The following is a 25506-nucleotide window of genomic DNA, read 5'->3' on the forward strand; positions in this document are numbered from 1 at the left end:
TGTTTGCTCATTTATTCACAGTCCCGTCCGCAATGGTCGATTTATTTCCAAAACTACCGCATTTACCTTGTCCAGTTGTGGCACAAACATCCACGGAGCGTACCAGGTAACAGGCTCCAGGCAGCACAAGCGCCAACCACTCCCGTTCGATCTCCCCCCCCCCCCTCCCCGGAGCCGTGACCCCTCCCCAGCCGCCCCCGCGGCGCTCCGCAGAGCTGTTTATCCTGTTTACTCAGGCAGAAGTCCGCCGGTACGCTGTGGCTCCCGGATTCAGCCGCCCCGCCGCCGCTTGCGCAAGCCTGCATAGTTGCAACCAATAGGGCCATTGCGTGTGATCAATAGGGCGGGCAGGCGGGCGGACGGATCTGGTCGGTATATTGGGACGGCGGGAGGTCGATATCAAATAGTGGGAGGTCACAGCAGGAGCACCAGCTCGGATGGTGCGGATGTCAACAGTTATGTTCGTGCTGTTAAAAAATTCTACGCCGATGCACTTCGTCAAAAGTTTTGTCATAACTAATATGTAAAACAGGAACGTCCACTCATGCGTTCGATCATCGATCGCTTTACGGGTAAATAAACGTATCTTTCAGCCTTGAAGACGATCCACGCAACAGTCACCTAGAGATAACCTCCGGGCCCTCAGAGGTCAGATCGGGGTCACTTAGATGTCACCCGAGGTCCCTCGACGGTCACGCTGCTCGCGCCTGAGGCGGTTATCGTTCAGTGGGTGGCCAGGGGTCAGTCAGGGTCAGATTCTGACCGCGTCGCCTGAATGCCCCGCACCCCGGTCAGGGTCACTCGGGTCACTGGGCTCAATCATCCCCATTGTACGGATCGTGGCGCCCGCGTCCAAGCGCTGCATTCAGTATGGTTCACCGGTCGTTTTTGTGGGCACCGGTGACCGTTCGAGGGGGGAGGGGGGAGGGAGCAGACAGACTGGTGCTAGGTAGCCAGATGTCGGCAGGGGCGGACAGGCGAACTCCAGCTGAGACCCGGCCAGCCCCCTGACAGCCACAAACGACATATCACCAAGATCTCGGGCGGGTCTGGATTGGTGCTGTATCGAATCTTATGGTCCCATCTTCGTAACCTGTCTGGCTTTGGACAACTCTCGCTTGAAATGAAATGTACTTCAGTCATTGGTCGTCACCTCTTATGGTTTTTGAGTCAGTTCACTGCGGTATTTTTTTCTTCTTCACATCATGCATTTATCGCTATTCCTTCACAACGTATCTCTAACTCAGCCCCTGCTCTTCCCACAGCGAAACCGTTTCCTAGCCCTGTGTTATTCAGCCCTCCACCACGATTTAGCCCGACTGTTTATCCTCAGACGGCTCTTCACGGTCGTGGCAGCCGTCCCCCCCCCCCCGCGTGGGGCTGCCACAGCTCTCATTAGCTCCAGCTCCGCTGCGGCGCGTGCGACAGACGGCGCACGGCACGAAGAGGCGTGACCTTGAGTGTTTGTTGTCAGCTGTTCCGATCGGCCGGCCGCCCTGGAGGTCACCGCAGGGGGGGGCGAGGTCAGGGGTGGCGAGGTCGGGCGCCCGCGGCGTAGGATGGGCCCGACTGACCCGGTGGGGTATGACCCCTGGCGACGGATGGGCTAGAGCGAAGCGTGAGTTGGTTAGGTATTGAAGCGAGAATGCTTGTGAAAGAATGAAGCGAGGCCGGTGAAGGTGATAAGCACTGTCAAAACATAAATTTAGAAAATATACGTGGCCTTAAACTTTTCGTTGAAAAACTTAATAAATTAAAAGAACATGGATTTTTCTAACGTGCTACGTAAACTGAAATAAGGGGGACTAAATTTATAGTTATACCTACACATGTTCTTGCTAGTCTGTGACTATGTTTACAAATAAATAACCCTTTGACTTTGTTTGGTTACCTGTTTAAATTCAGATCTGCCACATAGCCAAGTAGAGATCATCACGTGCCCAATTACTCTTTGCCGCACCCACCAACATTCTCCTCCAAGCCCCGACTTCCAATGTAACGTCGTCGAGGGCCAGCGCGCGACCACCTGTAATGATGTCTGTTTGTCAGACGAAACTGAAACCCCACTGGTGGGTCTCGGGTGACCGCATAGCGGTGTCTCGGGTCGTCCGGGTCGTGGAGGACACAGCGCGGTACCCGAACTGGTCCACCGGACGTCGTTAGAGCAGGGCTGACCGCCGGTCGGTCAGGAGGCACGTTCAACAGCTGGTGAACCGGAGACCGACGGTATCAGCGGGCCGATGCCAGGGTCGAGATGGAAGGTGGGACTGGAAATTGATCCCCCTCAGCTTGCGCAACATTCTTGGAGTTTCGAGCAGACTTGTGTTGTGGTTCAACCCGAAGCAAGGGCTGAGGCTTGTAGAAGTATCCGTGCCAGTGTGCTAATAAAAGGTTTCGTTCAAAGCACCCAGCCATCATTTTTTCTATGAGGAATTCCTTTAAAATTCAGGCAACAATTTTCCGTATGCAGCGGCTCTGACCACCGAGCGAAGGCGTGGCCTGGCCGTGACGGCCGTCCGTGGTCGGTGAAAATGAGATGGGCGGATTATGGAAACCGTACCGCCCGCGGGCGGTGACCTTCGGAGAGGCCCGGCTGACCTCTGGCACCGTCAGGCTCGGCGGGCGCGCTCCAAATATGTGGCACACGCCAGGTGCCGGCTGGAGGAGCCAGCGAAACGGCTCGCCGAGCTTGGGTTTGAGGTTTGTCACACTATACGGTCCAAACTGTTCTCGCGTTGTACGTCATGCGAAAAGAAGCCGGTCGTTCGGAACTGTAATTGGGTGAACGTTTTTCGGTGAGGAATTAATGCTCCGTCGTCCGTGCCCAGGGGCGGCATTCCATTGTTTCGTTTCCGAGCGCGATAATATCTAGGTGTTGGGCGATGAATGGGCCCACATGACCTTGCGGTGACCTGGGACACCTGAAACGCTACTGGTGGTTGTCGATGACAGTTGTCAGGTCAGCTCTATTATTATGTCACCTCGGTCCACTACCATGGGCGGTCGCACCACGTCAATAGCAGGGTATCTGATCCAGCCTCGCCCGGGTTTCACCTCATCGAAACAAGTGAATGCCACGCGCGGAGCAGCAGGCGGATAGTTTCACAACCAGCTATCATACCAAAAGAATGAGCACCAAACAGTTACACACGCACACAATCCCACCCTACCTAAGACGCACGTCGTGCATTTTTATGTTTCTCACCACAGTTGAGCCACCACGATTCATGACGTTTCTTTCCCCTCTGGGTCTGGTGCGCGTCCTGCGGGGAGGGTCGTGGGGAGGGGCGCCGGGGTCAGCGGGGCGACCGGCGGCGCCCGTGCCGCTCCCATGGCCCCGGGCGTGGGAGCGGCGCCGGCCCTGGCCCGCGGAGAAAGCTGAGCAGGCGCCCCCGTCGGCCCGCCGGACGCTCCTCACCCTGGGGTCAACTCAGACCGCGCTGGGAGCCGAGGGACGCGCCTCCGCTGCGGGAGCGGCAAGTCGTTAGGGGAGCCGGCGACAACGGCAGGCGTAACAGGACTGATTGTAACGACAGCGGCTGAGGAGTTGGGGATTGGGCCAGGTTGATAGGAGGTGCTCACTGAGACAGAGGAGAATGTTGGGTAGTGCTATATCGATAATGCAACTCAGTACTCACATTCATTGAAGAAAAAAATGTCGAAACATGCACCTTGAGGTCTTACGATGCGCAGTTCCCTGACCACTGCGCTCACCGACCCTTGCCGACTTATTCCCGGTAGTGTTTTAGGATTGTCTGGTGTTACCCCAGTGGAATCCCGGTAGTACCCTGTTAGTGTTGGAGGACATGGAATGTGCAGTTCGCTCCAGTTAGTCCCAGCGCCACCACCTCCCAGCGGGCGCCATCTCCCCGCAATGTGTGGCCGGGCCGTGCCGGCTGGCCGAACCACCGCGGCCTGCCCGGGTCAGGGTGCGGTGGCTCGAAGGCCCGCCGTCAGCCGCAGATGGCCTTGGTGAAGGCTCACGGCGCCCGGACGCGTGAAATTGGGCCACAGGGTCCCCGGGTTTCTAGATTCCGGGGCTTCGTGATCGTTGGAAGGGCGAGCTACGTTTGAGGTACGCGGGGAAGGGGAGGGCGAGAGCTCCCTTGATCCATGGCCACCGCAGGTGACGAAGTCAGCTGATCGTCTAATTAGGCTACCTTAACCCTCGCCCCGTTGGGGGGGGCCATTTTGGCCCCCCCCCCCTGTGGTTTTTCCTGAATAGCAAGAAAACGGCGGCGCGCAGCGCCGCCAAATTTTCAGTACCTTCCCGGGCATCAATTTGACACCTTCACACCAAATTTCAAGTCTTAGGTCACCTTAGGTCAGGAGTTATTGAGGTCAAACTGAGGTCATGTTCGAGCAAAAATGAGCAAAAAACATGCAATCTTGAAACGCTCACCAAATCTACAGTTATCAAGCAATTTCAAAGTTCTTTATATGGTCTAGTAGACAAAAAGCGGCGCTACAAAACTGCTATCTCGGATTTTCAAAATTTTTGGTTTTTGACCAAAAAAATTCAAAAATTTGATTTTTTTAGAAAAACTTTGAAAAAATCCAAAATTTTTCCGAATTTCGAAAAAACCGGAATATATGTGATAGTCCCAGCGCTCTTCTATATACATACCAAATTTCAGATCGATATCTCGTTTTTTGGCCAAGTTATAGCGAAAAAACTGTTCAAAAATGATGACGTCAAATTGTTGAACTCAATTTTTAGCAATTCTAGACCACGTACGGCAAAACAAAGACCACCATTGAACTCCCCGTGACGAGCTGCATCGATTCGATACCCATTTTATGCAAAAATATTAACTTTGAAATTTGACCTGACCTTGACCTGACCTTGACCTGACCTTGACCAAAACGTGATCTAAGCTGGCCCCAAAGGCTGCCTGACCCATATAATCGCATTTGTCATGTAAAATGGACCATAAAACATGTATCGCACGACACTTTCATATTGTGACCCCCCGTGACCTGACCTCTGTGACCTGACCTGGTATCAGTGACCTCAAATAGCAAAATATGTGTTTGAAGAACATATCCCCATCGATGATTTTCAATGAAATGCATTTTACTCGATTTTACAACGCATTTCTTTAAGTGCCTGTAAACGGTGAAAATTGGACCTTTGACCTGACCTGTGACGTCATCGGTTTGACCTAGGTCAATAAAATTGGGTCACAAGGTAGTTCCCCGTTGGGGCTATCCAACGCCGTTTACCGCTTGTCGCTATGTTGCGTGGTTCTCGAGATCTTAGGGGGGGGCCAAAATGCCCCCCCCCCAACCGGGCGCGTTGCTCGGCAGAGCCCAACGGGGCGCGGGTTAACATGATCGCTCATGGCAGCTCAAACGCACCTTACCACCAGGCAAACAGCTATGTCGCTTACTCAAACGATATCATCTTGCCTCGATTCCATTCAAATGTCGGCCCGTCGACTGGGCGGCGCTGGCGGCTGACGGTTTCCCAAGCCATCGCGTTCGGTCGGCGCTCGGTGGCGGGCCGGTGGCGGTTTCCTGCTGACCTCTCGCCTTCGCCGGCCGACGGTGGCCCAGTGCGACACGTGCCTCAATCTCACACCGCTGGCGTCACCTTCCGGCGCTGCCGAGCCCGTCATTGTGCCGTGACCCCTGGTGACCTCTGGTGACCCACGCTGACCTCTGATGGCCCGAGGCGCCGCACGTGACCTTCTGTGACCGGTGACGGCGGTCGGTGAGTGGAGAAACGAAACGGCGACGTCCGCCGGCCGACGCCACCGCCGCTGGCCCTATCCGGTCATCAGTGCACCCTGGGTGGCCAGGGGTCAACGGGTCACAGGCGACAGTTTTGTCGTCAGGTGTATAGAAAGTGCGACCGGACGCCAGGCACCGCTGCGCCGTATCGCCGCGGAGGTCAAACTTCGCAGTGGTCTTTAGGCAAATTGGGTTTCGATTCTTATGACTGTAGTAGTGAAGCTATTGTATAAGACATTGTTTGAGGTAGTATTAAAAAAATAATAAATCATGAGGACATTTGTCGTAAATTATTCATAAAAAGAAAAATTGTGTTTTAACTAACCGCAGTAATTTTTGTTCAACTCGCTGCTGTTCCAAGCTATTCTAACCGTGTCTGTTTGTGTGTTGTTGCAGGGATGCAGCTGTTGCACCGTGAGATCTGCTGCCAGGGCGGGTCAGGTACGTGTCACTTTTGGTCACGCAATCGGACCGACGCCGCCTTAATTACGCCGGCGCGGCGCCCACTTCCACCGGCGTAGAAAGCGTGTCGTACAATATCCATGACACGGCCCGCGTCCGGTCGTTTCGGGCGTTTCGGCCACTCGAGTGGGGATGTGCTCTGCAGGGCACGGCCCGACATTTGCCCTTTGCTCCCGCAGCTTTCGCGTCGTCCCGGCACTCTGGGTTTGAGCTGATTCGGTTGGACGGTTGTTCCGGGGTCGCCGGCTAAATTTTCAGGTGAACTGGTAGCATGATCTCTTGTTAGTCATTGGACGGAAGGCACGTTCAAGGAAAAATAATATATTGAGCATAACCCTTTAAAAACTTTGCAGTTTCTATAATTAAAATGAACCTAATCTTTTGAATCACTAGACATTGCACGTGCAAACAAAGGCATGCTGAATTCATTCTTTGAATAAAAATTACCATAGTAACATGGCAACACGCACCAAACCACAACAATGGTTGTTCAGCTACCCATCACAATATTATGACACAACCTCCCCCTGTCCCGCATACCATCCCCCATCCCCCCCCCCCCCACCACCGCCACCATTGGCCCCCTCACGGCTGACTGGCTGTCCCTGCCCCGAACCTTCGATGACCCCCCCCCCCCCCCCCCGACCGCGCCCCGGTGACTTCGATGGCACCCGATGATAACTCGCATGCCACGGGCAGCACCGGTCCGTAACCGACCTGTCGCCGCCGCTGCCACCATCACAACTCGACCGTGACGGGAGTGCTCGTCTCTGCCCCGCGGCTGATCGGCCGATCGCCCACGCTCAGGGCCGGCCGGACCGCGTCTCTCTCTCTCTCTCTCTCTCTCTCTCTCTCTCTCTCTCTCTCTCTCTCTCTCTCTCTCTCTCTCTCTCTCTCTCTCTCTCTCTCTCTCTTTCTTTCTTTCTTTCTTTCTTTCTCTCTTTCTCTCTCTCTTTCTCTCTCTCTCTCTCTCTCCCTCTCTCTCTCTCTCTCTCTCTCTCTCTCTCTCTCTCTCTCTCTCTCTCTTTCTCTCTCTCTTCGGACTAAACCAGAAAAGCCAGCGCCGATAAGTCTGGCGGCGAGACTTCTGAGGTCAGTTTTTGCCCCGTTTGACCCTGACCACCAGCGCCTCAAGCGTGACCCGACGTTTGACCTTGACAGTCCCAATAGATGACCGGCTCACGCAGGCCGGCCGGCAAGTTGCGGAAAGAGGCGAGGGCGGTGCACAGCAGGAAAAGGTGATGTCGGGCTCAAACGCCAGCCCGGGGCAGTGGCGCGCGCTGCGCTGAGTGGGCGTCAATGTGTTGTTTGTGCACCGGCCACGGTCACCAGTCAGGGTTGAGTTGGCCGTTAAATCTGCTTCGACCGGACCTCCTGCTGCTCTCCGAACTCGAGCCGCGCGCAGCTCGTGGTCAAATGGAGAGTGGGCGAGCCTGTGCGCGGGGAACTCAGCGGGCCGGCCGCCGACCGGCGCACGCGCTCTGTCGTAACCAGCCGCCGCCGGCTCTCCGTATGTGGCTGAGTCTAACGAGAAACACCGAGATATCATCGTCATAACAGCGGCCGGTGAAGTTCTCATTGTGTGAGTGCATCCATTCGGCGTGGGATTGACCCCGCGCGCTGCCACAGCCGCCGGGCCTTCGGGTGACCTCACGGCTTAATTGGACACAGCGGCCGGGCGGGGCACACTCGTAAACTCTGCATGGCACCGCGCTGACTCCCAGTCGGTCCCCACTCACCGGATGACTGCCCCAGGGCGATCTGTGGGATCCCTCCTGAGAAACTTTGACCTGACCTGACCCCGAGGCTGTGAGGGTCAGGGGCCTGCTGTCATTGAGAATGCTGTCAGTCTTTTTAAAACATAAATTTATATATGAAATTTGTTATGAGTTGCCAGTGAATGCATCAAACAAAACAAATGTATGTGGCTCTATTAGACAAATCACAGCCACACATATTCCTAAAAAAGATATTTACCAACGAAGCATTCCGACAAGCATATTATTCGACACTATTTTGTGTTGACCTATTATATATTGCAATCTGCAATCCGCAAGCTGCCTGAATTGCAGTGTAATGGGTCAGCTCTGAGCTCACGTGTCAGCCTACCCCAGACCGTCATCAATCTCGGGGGAACTCCGGTCTCCCATATCTCCAGCGCCGTCGGTCGTAGGTCGCGCCGTGTACTGTCCTGTCTCCGAGTCGTGCTACCGTCGGCCACCGGGTGCTACCGCGGTGACAAACAGAGACAAACAGAGACATTAGCGGCGCACAATGGCCGCTTTGTGTCACACAGCGCGCCCTGCGCCACAAAGATCGTACGCCGCGCGTGATTCACGACGGACGGCTGCGCCATTACTGTCTCCGAGTGTCGCCAGCGCCGTGTCTGCCGCCGCGGCGCCACTGATACCGTCGTCAGAGCTCTCAGCTGATGAGCTGGTTGTGAGGAAAGCTATAGGAAAGACAGTGGCTCCATGTTTTTCTCGGCTACCGAGGTCAGGGAGAAATGAGAGGTCAGAGGTGGGAAGTTATGATAATTCGCTGTGATAGGCTCGATGAAAGTCACGCTAATGGCTTGGATTTTACTGCCGAAGACCCGCAGGGGTTCACAATGCCGATGTTTTGAATGGAGTTTCGTGTTTCGTCGACTCGTAACAAGCAGAAGAGGTTGAAAAGAGCAGCCCGGTGGCCGATGCACTCAGGTGCAGTTACCGGTTCCATTCGTTTCTTTGTCTATACGTTCATAGTTCTTACCTGAGTCGTCTGACACTAGTATATCTCGATTACGATCATCACGAAAACACGGACGACTCAAATAAGATTAAAACTCTATTCAGAGTCACGTTGAATCGATTGGCGCTCAGACTTCCTAGTCCGTACCGTCCTCGGCCAGCTTGGCCTCGAGGGGCGGCGTTCGGGGAAAGCTGGGAGGTGTCAAATGAGAGCCAGCGGGGCGCGCGCCGACCTATTGATCACGTGTAAGGTCATCTCTCGGGTCACCGGGCGCGGGCTGTTTGTGTCGGCCTGTTAAACAGCGGCGCACCGCCGGCCCTAATGGCCAGTTTTATCGCTGACCTCAAACGGTGGCCTGCCCGCGCCACCGCGTCGCGCCGCGCCGCTTACGCCGCCGCCGCCTTTCGGCGTAGCAGCATCTATTGCGTCAACGATCCGTATCTCTGCCCCATTACCGACCAGAAAACAGCGCCGAGCGACGGCGGCGGCAGCGGCGCAGCAGAAAGGATGTTTTCCACCCAACTGCGCGTGTGCCGGCGCACAATTGCAGCGATTGTAATAGCAGATGCGCGGTACGTGTGCGTGTGTGGAGCTTTCTGAGCTCTAGAGCCCCGCACTTACAGCTATCCTGCAGCAGCTCTTTGTGAGCTCAGTTCAGTGCCTCTGGCCGTGTTCCATATCATTCGTTCACCGATGCCAGTGACACGGACCAAGTGTCACCTTTCGCTTCTGCAGCTCATCTGTTGCGGAATGTCTCTTCAAAGGGCAGTGGCAATCACCCGTGGCAAATTATGGCTCTCGCTCCCTCGGCTGAGAGGGCCGAGTGACCGCGTCCGGCGGCCGCTGGGGCCTGGCATTGTTCAGCGGTCACCGCGGCGAGATGGTGTGTCTCATGCGGTGACAGTGACGGCTGCACTGTCACGACGCTGGCACGGCCGGCTGAGTGCTGACCAAAATATGCTATCAGCTCCATCTGTAATACAAGATGGCTGATGAAATGGAGGGCAGACTGTGTTCAACAGTGTGCTTTTAAATTCGGGTAGATAAGCTTTATTTGCATTGCTTATTTCTTTGTAGACGTTTAGCTATTTATATGTATCTCTCGCACCAATGTAAGCATAACGGCCTATATCGCGTCGATAAATAGTTCAGAAAGTGTCAACTGCTACACATCTGTCAGCATTTAATTTGGCGGTTTGAAAACCACGAACATTCAGCTCTCTGACCACATACCACGCTGCAACGTGGTTCCACGCTCTAACAGGCAGCTGGCCAGCTATCCACATGGCCTGATTCCACGATAACATTTCCGAGCCTCGCGCTCCCCTGTCCTGCCTCATCCCGGGGGCGGGCGGCATGGCTAGCTCACCAAAAAACGAGAATCCCTCTATGGACCCCGGTCAGCTGTCTCTGTGACCAGAGCCCCGCCTCTCAGAGGCTCTCAATAGCGCGCCGCTGCGCCACAATCGCCCCAAACGCGCGTCACAAATGCCGCGCTGCCACGGACAGATTGGCGTGCGCGGGGGATAAAAAGGCTGCCCTGCGGCGTCGCACCTGGACCCTGGGGCGGCGCGGCCCGCTTCATACGCTCTCTTCTGATTTATGTCCCCGCCTTATACTCTGACCCGCTCCCTGGAGAAGGAAGGGGGCAGGGTTGGGGGATCCGGTCCGGGAAACCCCGCCCCCCCCCCCCGCCCCCCGGACGCCCCGCCCAGCCCGGAAGGCGGGTCTGGACGGCGGCCCGGTGAAATATTGCCGGCCAGCTTTATCGCTTGTGGCGGCCGTTTGGTGTAAAGAAGGCCGGCTTTGTGTGCGCCCCGACCGGCGACGGGGCCATATGGCGTGGGGAGGGGAGGGGGTCCCATATAGGAGCCCAACGCCGGCGGTCGGCCCGGGTGGGATCGGGAAAGGCTGAATGTGAATTTCCACATGGCAACTTGAAAATCAGCTTGAATTTACGGCCCTCCTTCTTCGACGGTACTTTATTCCTTTCTTGTATGAAGGTGCGAAAATTATTTAGATATGACATTTTCTGACAATTTGTCATCTCTTTTCTCGTGAAAAATGTTGAAATAAGAAAGGATAAGTTTAACAATTCAAATATTTGTAATATATTTGCAAAACGCATGCATCTTTTTACGATCCATAAAACTGGACTACGCCAAGAATGCATCACTCCAAACTAGAGTTCCACTCGCATTCCGTCACATACGTGACGTACGTCAGCTCGCGAAATGCGCTAGCAGCGTGGTAGCAGCGTCCAGTGAAACACTCCCACAGTGACCTACAGCGTCCTAGTCACAACACCAGTGTCATGATGACCGCTTCCTGCGGCGAGTCCAGTCAGGTCAGGTCACGTGATCTGTGACGTCAGTGTGGGGAACGCCGGGACGTGACCGGCCAGCGCGTGACTGCAGAGCGGTGCACCACAAACAGTGAGATGGGAGTAGTGTGCAAACTGCAATGTGCGTCGGACGGTGCTGTGGAGAGGTGTAAATCATTCACGATACGAAACAGTTCGTCTGATCTGGTAAAACAAAACGATACATTTATTAATTGCCTTTAGTGGGGGATGATAAAGACGCGATTTATCATTAATCTTTAACGATTTGATGTGTTAATTAAAAGATTAGTATTAAAAGATTTTAACACGGCTTTTATTTTTAAGTTTACCTATTTGAATATCAGTAAGTTTTGAATCGAAATGCTCCATTGCTCTTAAAAAATTGCTTGATGACAGATTACAATCAACTAAAAGGTACCTACCTAATGCAGTTGCTTCCTTGTTGATACTCTTTCTGTCTTAGGAACGCTGTTAAACATTGGCTGCACCCTTTGCCTCATAAATGAAACCTATGTAAAACAATGTATTGCCTCACTTTTTCTCCATTCAGCATTGCGCACCCATTTGCGTTTATATTATCATTTTTCACCAAAAGCTGCACAGTGCACACGCCTCGCCCGTTTGCAAAGCATCGCGCTGGGGAGGGGGGAGGGAGGCGGTTAGTCATGGGTCAGGGGTAACAGGTGTGTTTACTGACCGGAAGTACTGGGGAGGGGGAGAGGGGAGTACAGGTGTCCGTGAAACGGTCCGTTACTGAGGCGAATTTAAACGGCAGTCGAAGGGTGGGCAACGACCGTGAGTGGGCGGAATGGAAGCACTGATTGTGTAATGAAATGGTGCTAGCAGTGGTAGATTGATTGACTGCGAATTATTGCAAAATGGATAGTGTGGGAACATAAAGGAATTATGTTGGTGCTGCTTTTGCCTTCAATTGACGGTCATAAGGAAACTGCAAATATAAAACTGCATGTGATTCCAAAGTCATTTTATTGATATTGTATGATGCTGAGCTAAAAAGAGAGCTCCATCAGCTATCGCCCGCAGAGCACGACAGCCGGACTTTGTGCGCAGTGCGCTGGTCTGAGCGGTCACCTGACCTGACCGCACGCGGTGGTCAGCTGACGGCATCTTTGTGGTCAGCTAACCACAAAGTCGTAACTAGAGGTGGAAATGACTAACGTTTTCCAAAATCTTGACTAATGACTGACTAATGACTAATGACAATTTTGGTTGACTGACTTTTGACTGACTAATCTTTGGTCTCAAAAGGCTTGATTGACTAATGAATGACTAACGCCATTTTTCTTGATTTTGACTAATATTTGACTAAATTTCGGAATTTGTTAGCACTGCGTAAATAATTCCGATCGACACCGGAAAAAACACAAATCGATCCCAAATTTTCTCCCTAATCATTTTATGGCAAACGCGATGCGAAGCCACCGCAAGATATCTTGTCGGCCGCTACGACGCCTGGTTAGGGAGATAACAGGCGGGGAGGAGGGGGGGGGGTAAAATTTATCCCCCCAGCCGGGCGCATTCGGCCGGCGACCCCCAGTGGGGCGCGGGTTAACCCTCGCCCGGCCCTGGCAGGGCATTTTTCGTAACGCGGCCTGGCTGGGGGGGGGGGGGTCGATGCAATCCTTCTGGCGTTTCGAAACTAAGCGTCGTGGCGTTTCGCAACAAAGACCAGTCGATTGGTCTCAACGAGTACTCGCGATTGGTGGTATATTTTTACCATGGGTCAATATTTGACGCAGTTATGACAGGTCATTGGTCAAAGGTCAAATTTCGTGGAAAAAACTATAATTTTCCAAATTACTTAGCCAATATTGGCGAATTTATGAAAGATAGCGTCATGAAACTTTCACGACCGCGTTTCGCAACGAATTAGCAACAAAATGAGGAATAGTTGACTGCATTTCAGTCATTACTGGCGTGACGTATTCCCCGGGAACATGGGAGGCCACGCCCGCCGCTGGCGAGGACGTTTGCGAATATCGAGAGCTTTCCAACTAATCGAGTCAACATTGGTGCGTCTATGAAAGATAGAGACTTGCAACTTCGAAGAGCGTATTCCTCAGAGGAGCGTATTCCTCAGCTGCAAAATTACATATTGTTGACTTTTTATGACTTTTTATGGTGATAAAAAAGGCTTTCAATGACGTCACGTACCACGGTACCTGGCCCAAAAAGCCGCAAGGCTATGCTCGCTGACCGGCAGCAGCAGCGGCCGCCCGTCAACCGGAGACCTGGGGAAGTGGGGAGTTCACTGCCACTTGTAGGAACAGTTTTGAAGGCGTTTAGGTGGAAATTGAACCGCAGATTCGGATTCAGGACCTCAAGGAACCCCACTACGGACACTAAACACAGTTCATATCACGGAGGTCAGCGTGTGAACATGCGAGATCATCTTGGTTGACCTTAGAAAGGTCAATATACAATGTAAAGATCATGTCCAGTCAAATTCTGACATAAACCACACGGAATAGCTTCGTTCTTGTCGATGAGATCACGTCCAGTTACGGTATGTACGATTTTGTCAAAAACGGTCGGAGGTTGTACTTATTATGACGTCATAGCTCGGTGAACTGACATGACCGGATTTTTTTTTTTGTCTAGCAAAAGTTGTGCAAAGGATACCCCAGAGGCTATTGAAAATTTCAGCACGATCCGACTAATAGTTCAGCGCGCATCGCAAAAAAAAAACTCAGGGGGGGTCGCATCGACCCCTCCCCTGTCAGGGCGAGGGTTAAGTCACCTCACGAATCACGACAAATTAGTCGACTAATATGCAACAAAATCATTGACTAATGACTGACTAATGACTAACAAACATTTTGGTTGACTGACTTTTGACTGACTAAAAAAGTGCTTGACTAACGTTAGTCGACTAATTTTTGACTAATGACTAATATTCATTTCCACCTCTAGTCGTAACGTCACCTTTGTGACGTCACGAGTCACCCCACGAGCCTCTGAACGCTGGCTCTTATTCATAACATGGCTGACTGCCAATAATACAAAATAGAGCCACTGAATGAAGGAGTGCAGTGTCGCCATTGGTACATAAACGCACTTTTTGTAGCGCCCGTAAAATAATGCCGCAGTTTTCTACATCAGTGATGTAGGATTCATGTCAGTAGCTGCTTGCTAAAAGCATAGAATGTTGATTTTCAAAACAATTTCATCTGATCTCTACGCTAGCCTTGCCGAAAGTTATGGCCATGCGAGTTATATGCTACTTAGTTGCAATACTCCTCCCTAGATGGCATTACTGGTAGACGTCTGTAAGCATGCTGTGCCGCAAAGCATAGCGGCCGCCTCTGACCGATCATTATCGCGCGACAGATGACATCACTTCTGTTCACCGACCATTCCCCATCCCTCATTAATATCATGACGTCACTATCAACATCTGACGTCACTGCCGATGCCGACTGCACCCTGCACGCGTGATCCTCGCCGCCGCGTCGGCCGGTTCGAGTCTAACGACCCGGCCATTTCCTGCAGACAGAACTGGTATCATTACACGTTCGTGCACGGCAGGGCGCGGCCCGTGCGTGCGCAGTGCATCATCCGTGCACCCCTAGTGGACAGTGATTGGTTTGTGTCGTGTGTGGTAAGGGGGATGTCCCCCCCCCCCCGCCACACACACACAGCGCGGCCGGCGGCAGCCTTGCGGCGGCAACACGCGATGTTGATGCGGTCCTCTGATGTGTGACAACCTGCAGCCAATTGTATAAGCTGCAGCTCGCTTCACGATGACCGCTTTTCCTAATGGATACCCTGATTTGAAGTGGACGGTTGTGGGTAGCGGTTATCTATAGGACGATACCCAGGGGTCGAGAGGGTGTCCTGTAATTAATTCCGCTGGTCCACAGTGGTCCATTCATTGTCACGCTACCATGCACACGCCGCAGGGCAGCTCCAGTTAGCGGAACGCTTATGGCAATACTAGCTCGCTTGGCGTAGTTTGGGTTGATAACAGACATAAATGGCGCTTGCAATAAATGGTACAAATATTATCCTGGCTTTCAGCCATGTGGAGAAATAATACCAATTCTGATGAGTTTAACATGGCCTACCTAAAGTTGCGACAGAACGTCAAAGTCGCTGGAGAAACGTGGCTCTTTTGGGGACATTTTCGTGTTGCATGCCATTGCCCACTGCTGATAAGAGAGAAGAGCTTCTGCGGTGCTGCTTGAATCAAACTTCACAATTAAACTTTCTTCAGACATGCTCCTTCCTCCATCTTATCCCTATCATTTTATCCGCAGCCTCCTTGCAATTTCTTCCAACCAACCTGCACGATCTCTCTCCAATCCCGTCTCAAAGTATAGGTGTCGTTTTCTGGCTTCGACCAGGCGTTTCCTCTCTCGCGTCCGGCGCACAGCCAGCTCTAGAGGAAATTGCAGGGTGTCAATGGTCCTTGAGAGTCGACGACTGCGTCCGCCCGCTGCAGAATCAGAGTGAAAAACATCTCATCGTGCGGCGCCGGCTGAGCCCAGGTGGGCCGCCGCGACCGGTCATTTGGCGGCGGTGTGGGCAGCGATGTCGGTGACGGGTGTGCGTGTCGGCGCGGCGCTCTGTGATTCAGACCGCCGCGCCGAGCACCATTCATCGCTCACTGGCGGATCAAGGCCAGTGCCGCTGCGCTGTTGTCCTCGTGATTGTGGTGGCCGCCGCGGTCGGACGTCTGACCGCGGACGGGGAAACTGCCAGATATGAACCCCGCTGGATGTTTGCTCATTTCGCGCAGATGAGTCATCTCGTCTCGTTGAGTCATATGTGGTTCGTGTAAGAATGGAGGTGCTTGGTGCAACTACGTAATTTTGTCAGAGAATATGTGCAGGTTACTGTGTGCTGATCAAAAAGCCTCGTAGGTGAAAGTTTGTGTTTAATTTTTATTTTCTTCTTCCGCAGATTCGGAGCCCACCAAAGACGCCATGACCTGCCGTGTCTGTCAGCGCGACTTTGACCTGCCAGACTTCATCCGGCTGATCCAGCAGTGGGCGCTCAGCTGTTCCACCGACCCGAGCGTCGCCCCAGGCCAGCATCTGACCCGCCTGGCACTGCCGGGGGCAGAGGGAGGCGATGACCTCGAGACACAGCGCCGCCTGGCGGCCAGTCTGCTGCGGCACCTAACGCCATCTGTCCGAGACCGAGAGAACTCGGAGTGCAGGGAACAGTCACCGACGCCGTCCACTGCATCCAGTGGGTCCTCGTCGGAGAAGAAAGAGGGAACCAAGAGTGAAGAGAGGGAAGACGAGAGGAGGAAGAGCTCGGTCGTCGATGTCGGCGCCAATACCAATGAATCAGGTGAGAGAAGTTATACTAGCTGATAAAGTCCCTTTGCAATGTCAAATGGCAACTTACACCAAAAGGCAATAGCCCATATTTTCCACAGTTAACTGCGTATGGTAAACGTGCTTCAAATAGGCCCAGGCTGTAATCATAAGATGAACAATCGAATGGGGCATTCCATTCACTGGTTAACTAGGTACACAAATGGATAAATCACTAGCTATTGTTTTATCCACTTGTGTACCTAGTTATCCACTGAATGAAATATACCTACCCATTCGATTTGGGGACTAAGCCCTAACATACATTATTTTACCGCAAACTGTGCCACTCGTCAGACACATTTAATCGATCATCATTTACCCGCGGTTTGACACTAGCTAACACCATCTCAACCAGTCATGCGCCAACCTGGAACGGTGGAGCGCAACAATAACTCACCGACGTCTCCGATATTTAGAAACACTGCGTCGCGAGCTGCTCGCGAGAAACTATCGATCACTGCCAAACCGCGAGCCAGAACACCGTCTAAGGACGGCTACCGCCACAGGTGACCGGCGGAAGTCACGCGCAGTGACCATGTGATTAACCCGCGCGGGGCTGGGGTCTCCAGCCGAACGCGCGGGGCTGGGGGGGGGTAAATTTTACCCCCCCTGTTATCTCCCGAACTAATGGTCCGATTTGGAAAATTCAAACGCCAATCGAAAGCTCTCATCACGAACTACTAAAAACATGTACTTAATTTAAAGTTTGAGGTCAAGGTCAAGGTCAGGTCAAGGGTACAAATTGCAAGTTTCTACAGTATCGGCCTTGCACCGTAGTTACCGAAGAATGGAGTCATGGACTGAGACTGATCGCCCAAAACGTGTTCTTAGGCTACCAAGACAATATTCGTTGCATACAATATCATTCAGAGGTCAAGGTCAAGGTCAGGTCAGGTCAGGTCAGGTCACCAAAAAACAAAATATAGAAAAGGGCATGTGCGACACATGTTTTATGGGTCATTTTACTCATAGAATTCAATAGGCACACTCAATAAGTGATATGGACCACCTCTGGATGAATTTCAGGTCGAGGTCAGGTCAAGGTCAGGTCAAGTGAGGTCAAATTTTGAAGTTGGTTTTTAAGGCCTAAAAAGGTGTCTATCTGATGCTGTTTTTCACAGCGAATCGAATGGTGCTATTTTTGTTTCCGTATGAGGTCTAGAACTTCCAAAAAAGTCATTTTCAAAAATTTTGTGTGTCGTGACGTCATAAAATTTTGAATAACTCCCACATTTTTGAACCGATTCTTCTAAAATTTGGTATGTAGGTGCACATAGACCACTTCTATGACATATATTCCGGTTTTTTCGATAGACTCAAAATTTTGGATTTTATAATGATTTTCCCAAAAAAGTTAGTTTTTTGAAAAAATTTAGGCCAAAATCCAAAATTTTCAAAAAACCGAGATAGCCATTTGATAGACAAAGTAAAATTACGTATAACCTTTTTTGTTACGTCTTGATTCCTTTAAAAATGAAGATGTTAGCGGCGTTTGAACTTTTGCCGTTTTTGAGGCGAAAATGGCGAACATGACGTCACTAAAACGTCAATTTCTCAAAAATTTGCCGACGGATTTCGCTCAAATTTTCAGGGAACGTGTCAAATTGATGTAAGAAAAGGTACTGAAAGTTTGGCGGCGCTGCGCGCCGCCGTTTTTGAGATATCGCAAAAATTCGCGAGGGGGGGTAAAATTTACCCCCCCCCCCAGCCCCGCGCGGGTTAACGGACCGCCGCAGCTCGCAACCCGTGACCACAAAGAGAGAACCCGTGACCACTCTGCCGTCCTCGGCGGCGAGTGGGATGGAGGGCCAGGATTGAAAGGCAGACGGACAGACGAACGGAAGGAGGGAGAGAAGGCAGACGGATAGACGAACGGAAGGTCTGACGAACGGAACGATGAACGCACGGGAGAGGACAGGCGGACGAGTGGACAAATTGACGGATAGTCAGATAATCAGATCAATGGATGGAACGAAGGACAGGACAGACCAGCAAATCGGCGGAACGACAAAACAGGCAAACTGATTGACCGGCAGGTGGACTGATGGACTAGCCGATGGACTGATCTGAACGGGGCCAACCCAGCATCCTCCAAACCGTGTCACTGCAGCGCCGTCCGCAGCGCTCGCCGGTCGCCGGTCTGCTCATGCCTGTCATGAGGTCCAGCGGCGCCAACCGCGCTCTATGACCGGTCGTGTCACCGGTGCCACTTCCGCCAGTCGTCGACGAGCCAATAGAGCCACGTCCGGCGCCCGGTCCGGCCGGAAGTGGCCGTCGGTGACCGCGCCAGTCGCTTCCGGCAGTGGCGCGCCGTGCCGCCGCACCTGAGCCGCTGGGGAGGGGACGGGTCGCTGCGGCAGACCGCCGGGATGACATGACTGTCCGGTCGTGCGTCATGCCACCGACGGGACATGCAAGTTTGTTAGGCCGGTGAAGAGCCTTTCGTGGACGGGAGCGATATTTTTCGCCGCTATGACCATGAGAATCAATAGAACCGACTGTCATGATGAAATTGGACGTTATAAATTAAGGTTGTTAGTTCATAAATGTCTGGCGGTGGCTGCCGCTGAACAGAATAGCAGTCATACGTTACATGGCGGTGTGTTCGAGATATGATAAAGCAATTAACAAGTGCATCAGCATAAATGTGTGATGAAAACTGCTAGTGACATGATGCAAAGCAAAAACGAAGGTACCTAAACTGAATACTAGCTCACGTAGTTCACAGCTCACGTAGTTCACAGCTCACGTAGTTCACAGCTCACGTAGTTCACAGCTCACGTAGTTCACAGCTCACGTAGTTCACAGCTCACGTAGTCCACAGCTCACGTATCTCACATCTCATGCATCTCACATCTCACGCATCTCACAGCGCAAGCAGCTCAAAGCTCGCGCGCACTTCTACTAGCCGTCGTGATTCTGTCGGACGCTCGCTCCCCAGGTCGTGACGTGTGGGGGCGGCACACGTCAGGGGCGCCTTACACCAAGGTTGGGGCACACCGGGGCGCCGCCGAGACCCTGATTGATGGCCCGCAGCTGACCCTGTGTGGCCACCAGGTCGACCGTGTCGGACCACCTTCATCCGTCACTGTCGGCGCCTCCGCCCGCTGCTTTGTGTTTATATGATCCCTAGTCCAGGCGAGAGGCGGGCCACAAAACGAGCAGAGATTTCCGCGAGGTGCTAAAAAACTGGCGCCTCTGAGTGATTGCTTCCGTGCTAAAATGGTAAATCCTAGGTGTGGAAATGGTGATGGTATGTGTTTTTGATCGATATCGATATGTGACACTGAAAGCGATATGTGAGGTTAGTACCATAGCACTCAAAGCCATCAGTCAACCGTTGAGGTAATGACGAACAACATTCATGAACGGCCGTGGAAAGTATCCACTGGTGTCTGGATCATGTTTGCCGGTCTGCAATATTACTAGCATCAATTTAAGTGTTTAGGCGAGTTCCTTTTATTGTTTATTGTTTATGAATTTCCTGGCCGTTTTTAGTTTCCCATGGCGTACAATATTCCGAGTCTACTGTCCATAACAAGCTATTCTACTAGCCAGTTTCATACCATGTCTGTCCTCTCTGATCAACCCCCTACATGCATAATTTGCACAGGGTCAGATGGCTGGCACTGGCAGACATAAACAAAAACTGCCGCGGTAAAGCAGCTCTGACATATCGCCGAGGGGTTGCTCGCGTGCTATATGTCGGACCTCGTCCTCGTTTGATCGAATAATCAGTGTGGGATGCTCCACCGTCCGACCGTTTGGTCGATGTCATATGACGAGACTCTGTCGTGGCCGATTCGGCGGTGGTCAGGGCAACGTGTCTGCCCCCTGGTGTGGGCCTGTTCTGGTGTCTCAGGCTGCTGCCAAATTGTTATTCTTATCTCTCATTGTGCTACATTGCTGGCCTTAGGTGGTGGATTTGACTGTCAGCCACGATTGTGGAACACAGACATGGGTGGAAAAGGCATATGTATATCGATCTAAAACTCGCATGATCGATGAGTGTTGCGCAATACGGAGTTGGTATCTGTACTTTCACATAAACTCAAACTCATAAGCTCTACTTCTAGCTTGCTCCCAATGACCCCACCACGCACGCTGCGACCTGCGACAGTTCCGGTGTGGCGGCGGCGACAGCCTCCTAATGGCACTGTGTGCCGTGTCGCACCGTGCCAGCTCCAGAGGGACGATAACTTTGTCCACGAGCGAGAAGCCGGGACTAAATTATTAACATAACGCCTGCCCGCGGGAAGCCAAGGCGGTGAAATGGCAAACGACACGGCAGAATTGACAAAGTGGTTGAGTTGGTCTGGGTCACTACCCCACAATTGTGTCTCCTTCTGTGAGAGCCAAAATATCAGAATAGTAAACCTACAATCGCTTACCCGAACACGAATATTAATCAGCTGTAGCGTGGTTTCAAAGTGACAGGGCCGTTATACTTCGCTAAGCACTTAATCTCAATGGTTACAGCTATCGAATGATGCCTCGACATTATGCTTACGTTAGGTTTCTCTTCGTTTCAGGTCCTTGGAGCTACGTATGCTTCACGTGCAAGGAACCGCACAGTTCGGCCTGGGCACTGGTGCGACATGTTCAGGAGCGGCATCAGGTCAAAATCTACGAGGATAACGCCACCAACGTCCATCGTTCAACAACATCGTCTCCCGCACCAGCAACAGGCTCTGAGAATATATCCGATGAAGTGCCGTCACGGACAGAAGGATCTCCGCCGCCCTCGGATGACGCCCCGAAGCCCTCCTCTCCGTCACCAGGACCTTGTTCTCCCTCCATATCAGTCTCATCACCGGCTCACAGGTCGATATCCCCTGAGTGTGACTCCAGGTCAGGACAAGAGTCTCCCAGCCCGCCACCAGCCGCTCAGGCCTGCTCGTCCGAGGGCGCCGTCTTCCCACGTGATGGCAACGCCTCCACTCCTGGGGAAGATTCAGCAGAGCACGCTACTTCGTTTCCATCCGTAGACGAGCCGCAGCCGATCGTTCGGGAGGCTACCTCACCACCACGCCTCCAATCCGACCTCAGCAGCCGTCCTTCACCCATCCCCGTTCCAATCCGACCCACAAGCCGCGACTTCCGAGTGGAAAACATCCTTTCGGAGAGGTTCCGCTTTAACTCCCTCACTGAGGACATCTCACGTACCCTTCAGCCGCCGGCAAGTGCCTCTCTAAGCACCGATGCTGAGCCTCCCATGAAGAGGGCGCGGCAGTCGTCTCCACCCACCAGTCTGTCGGCTGTCACGACCAGCCCAGCCGCCACTTCCCGTGATCGTCCAAGAGCCTGCGAGTTCTGCCACAAGGAGTTCCGTTTTCAAAGCAATCTTGTTGTCCACCGTCGTATCCACACCGGTGAGAAGCCGTACCGATGCCGCATCTGCAGCCACGCCTGCACCCAGAGCAGCAAACTGAAGCGACACATGAAGACGCATCTAAACGAGCTGGATCGCGCGGCAGCAGCTGCTGCCGCTGCTGAAGAGCTTCGTGAGGATGCAAGCACCCTGGACGAGGAAGAAGCTGAGGAGCGTGCGAAGGACGAGCGAGAGACGGGTGAACAGGACGTTGATGCTCCAGAGGATCAGCCGGAGGACCTGTCTACTCGACGAACAGCTACGAGAAAGTCGCCCTCTCCTGCGCCAACACCGCCGGCCACAGCAAAGCCTTCGCTGGTCGGTGAACTGATGGACAAGTTTGGTCTATCGAGCATCAATGCGTACCGGGATGCTTATCGTCAAGCACTACAAGAATCAGGCAAGGAGAGTGCCACGGACAAGACCTCTTCTCATAACGTTGCGACCTCGTTGCCCCTACATCCATCTTCGGTACCGATGCCGACTGTTTCCTCTCCCAGCATCAGTACCTTGGAGCAAGCGCGCCGACTTCGCCAAGAGCTGGAGGCGGGACCGTTGCGCGGAATGTGGCTCCCGCCGCTGCCTCTCCCGAGTCCTCTGGGTCTGCCTCCGTCCCTTCCTCCCGCCCTACTACGCCACGCCAAGGCGGCAGGGAGCGCGCTGGCTGCCTCGGCCGAGCTGGGGCTGAGCGGGTTCCGACCCGGGTCACTGGACTCGTTCAAACTCCCTGGTGGGGTGGACGCTTACAAACTGCCCACCGGTCTAGACGCCTATAAGCTTCCGGGTAGCCTGGATGGTTACAAACTTCCCACTCGACAGGACAACCTGAAGCCTCCCACCTCCACGGAGCCGTTCGGCCTGAAGCCGCCCTCGGTCGCCGCAGCTACCCTCGGCCTGACCCGTCGTCAGAGACGTGACACCTGCGAGTACTGCGGAAAGGTCTTCAAGAACGGCTCCAATCTCACCGTCCACAAGCGGTCTCACACGGGTGAGAAGCCCTACCGCTGTCGGATGTGCAACTACGCCTGCGCACAGAGCAGCAAGCTCACTCGGCATATGAAGACCCACGGCCGCATGGGCAAGGACGTGTTCCAGTGTCGATTCTGCGGCATGCCCTTCTCAGTCGCGTCCACCCTCGAGAAGCACATGCGGAAGTGTGTTGTCAGCAAAGCCAGCAAGGCCTCGTTCATGCCGTCAGTGCTTCCTGGCCAGTCATGAGAACAGGAACGAGAAGTGTGATTAGCTAGGGTTGTTGGGTACGTTTGTGTGCGTGTTTCGGTTATCCATGACGATGGTGTTCTGTGATGTCACAAGTGTGTGCGTTTGTGCGTGAAATATGATAGAGCGAGAACAATGACTACACTGTGATTCATAGGCGAACGGTATGACGTCAGAGTCCTGACGCAGGAAGGTTGTCGCTCGTACGTACCACGTCATGTGTGCAAAGAATGTGTGAATTAGACCCGTCGGGGACATTGGGGAGTGTGGTGACAGCGAGTCCAGTGCCCGATACCGCACCAAGGAGAGTTAGTATTGGAGTGTGTGCTGACAAAGTACAACGTTCGCACGCAGTATTAGAAACTCATCAGCTTTAATGTCACTTTGCCGATAACCAAAAATGCGCACGCATGTTGTGAATGTGGTTTTTACTTGGAGTTGAGTGCCTACGTGTTGACTTTAGGAGGCTGCTCACTAGAAGTGTTCTGTAAGGAACATTTGCGGGTGTTCGGTAGTAGAATGTTCCTTTTAACTCTCAATTACTTATGAATATGTGCTAGAGGCAGTTTGTAAATAGCTCACCAAGTTTGAAGTTCATTCACATATGTGTGTTTCCAATAGATGCAGTAAAAGCAACACGTTGAATTTACGTCCTCTCTAAAGACGAGTAACGTAAATGTAGGGAACATGTACATGGAAAGCACGGCAATAAAAAAATGCAAACCCACCGTTTGTTTTCATTGTAAACAACGTCATAAATAATGCGGCTATAAATCAGTCCAGGGATGTTTCAAGTTGTATTTGTATTGTTTCACAGACGATTATCAATTTAGACATAGGTTTGGCTATCGCTCTCTTCTTCAATTCCGTGTACTTTCAGATATTTTCCATAGTTTTCACAAATATACTAATTTTGTGTTCAAGTCTAAGTATGTAATTAATGAAAGTCTAAATTTCAAAAAAAAAATGGACGAAAAATACTTTTTATCTACATCAACTGCTGAATTTAATCACAGAAATCATCATCCGCGGCGTTCTCTCTGATCCAGTCAAGCGCCTCTGTGACTCTGGCGTATACCCCCGGGTACTCGGGCTCGGCACACTCCTTACCCCAGGAGACCACGCCGATCAGGCTGAACCTGCCTTCCCTCTCGGCGACTAGCGGTCCTCCGCTGTCCCCTTGACACGCATCTCGCTCTCCGGCGCCGTCAGCACACAACATCGAGTCTTTGATGCTACCAGGATAGGCCCTCTCGCAGGCGGCGTTCGAGATGACAGACACGTGCGCAGAGCGCAGAGTGACAGACAACTCACCCTTCCAGCTGAGCATGCCGTATCCACTGACGGTTGCGTTCGCGCCAACATACGTGTCTCCGGGTGCTGGTAGGCAGGCGGGCGAGATAGAACCGTCGGCAGGGAACTCGATGGGCTCCGAGAGGCGGAGCAGGGAGAAGTCATTACCGTTGTGTACCTCGCTGTATCCACTGTGCTGAATGATATCCGCAACATCGAACCGAAGGGAGTCCTCGTCCGGGTTGAAGACGCGGTCAGACCGCACCATCACAGAGAGCCGGTCTGCGGTCTTCCCGCTGGTGCAGTGTGCAGCGGTGAGCACGAGTCGCCTGCCGATCACGGTGGCGCCACAACCGGCCCAGCCGTGACCTCGCCACATCAGCGCCGCCTGCCACGGCAGATCCTGCGGGTCCGTCTCCCGACCGCCCACGATCCTGTTGGACGAGCTGCTCCTGACGATGCCGCAGCGACAGAAGCTGCTGGAGGCTGAGTAGAGACTGGGCGATGGTGCGGCCAAAGCGCTACTGAACAGAAACACAACAGTGATAGCGCTGAGTCTCATGATGTCTTAGATGATGTGTCTTGACACACTCTCTCGCCTGTCGGTGAAGTACGACTCTGACGAGCTGTCACTGGTCTCTGAGCGATACACGAGCGGACGCCACTGGCCGTGGTGAGGGCACACTTGTGGTAACGAAAGGCAGCGCCCCAACAGGTGCGTCGCTCAACGTATGACGCCAGGAGCCGGAACGGCATGACAAAGTATATAGGGCACAGCTGAGTTTGGCGATCTTAATTAGAAACGAATGACATTGGATATTTTTGCAGTCACGAAACGGAACCTGTGGGTGTCAGGATGAAGATATAGAGCCAATCCATCCTAAGAAAACTGCGATGTTGGCCGCAAAGTACGAAGGTAGATATATCGTAACTATCCACCTGTGCCTTATAGATTCAATCTAATTCTTGAATTTTCAACACACTCCAAACCTGCAACT

General features: G+C 52.8%; 2 protein-coding genes across 2 annotated transcripts in view; one reads left to right on the forward strand and one right to left on the reverse strand.

Moving 5' to 3' along the window:
- Nucleotides 1-23942, forward strand: part of LOC122364437 (B-cell lymphoma/leukemia 11A-like) — a 31656-nt gene extending 7714 nt beyond the window's left edge. The window contains exons 2-4 of the mRNA XM_043334798.1: nucleotides 6133-6177; nucleotides 16202-16597; nucleotides 21159-23942. Coding sequence (XP_043190733.1) covers nucleotides 6133-6177; nucleotides 16202-16597; nucleotides 21159-23215 — 2498 coding nt within the window. The 3' untranslated portion in view covers nucleotides 23216-23942. The remainder of the gene's footprint in view (nucleotides 1-6132; nucleotides 6178-16201; nucleotides 16598-21158) is intronic.
- A 141-nt stretch (nucleotides 23943-24083) lies between these two features.
- LOC122364436 (trypsin-1-like) lies at nucleotides 24084-25135 on the reverse strand. The gene has a single exon (XM_043334796.1). It carries the CDS (start codon nucleotides 25068-25070, stop codon nucleotides 24222-24224), a length of 849 nt encoding a protein of 282 aa, XP_043190731.1. The 5' UTR covers nucleotides 25071-25135; the 3' UTR covers nucleotides 24084-24221.
- Nucleotides 25136-25506: the final 371 nt, after the last annotated feature.

Source organism: Amphibalanus amphitrite, unplaced genomic scaffold, assembly GCF_019059575.1.
Source record: "Amphibalanus amphitrite isolate SeventyFive unplaced genomic scaffold, NRLGWU_Aamphi_draft 000676F_arrow, whole genome shotgun sequence".
NCBI lineage: Eukaryota > Metazoa > Arthropoda > Thecostraca > Balanomorpha > Balanidae > Amphibalanus > Amphibalanus amphitrite.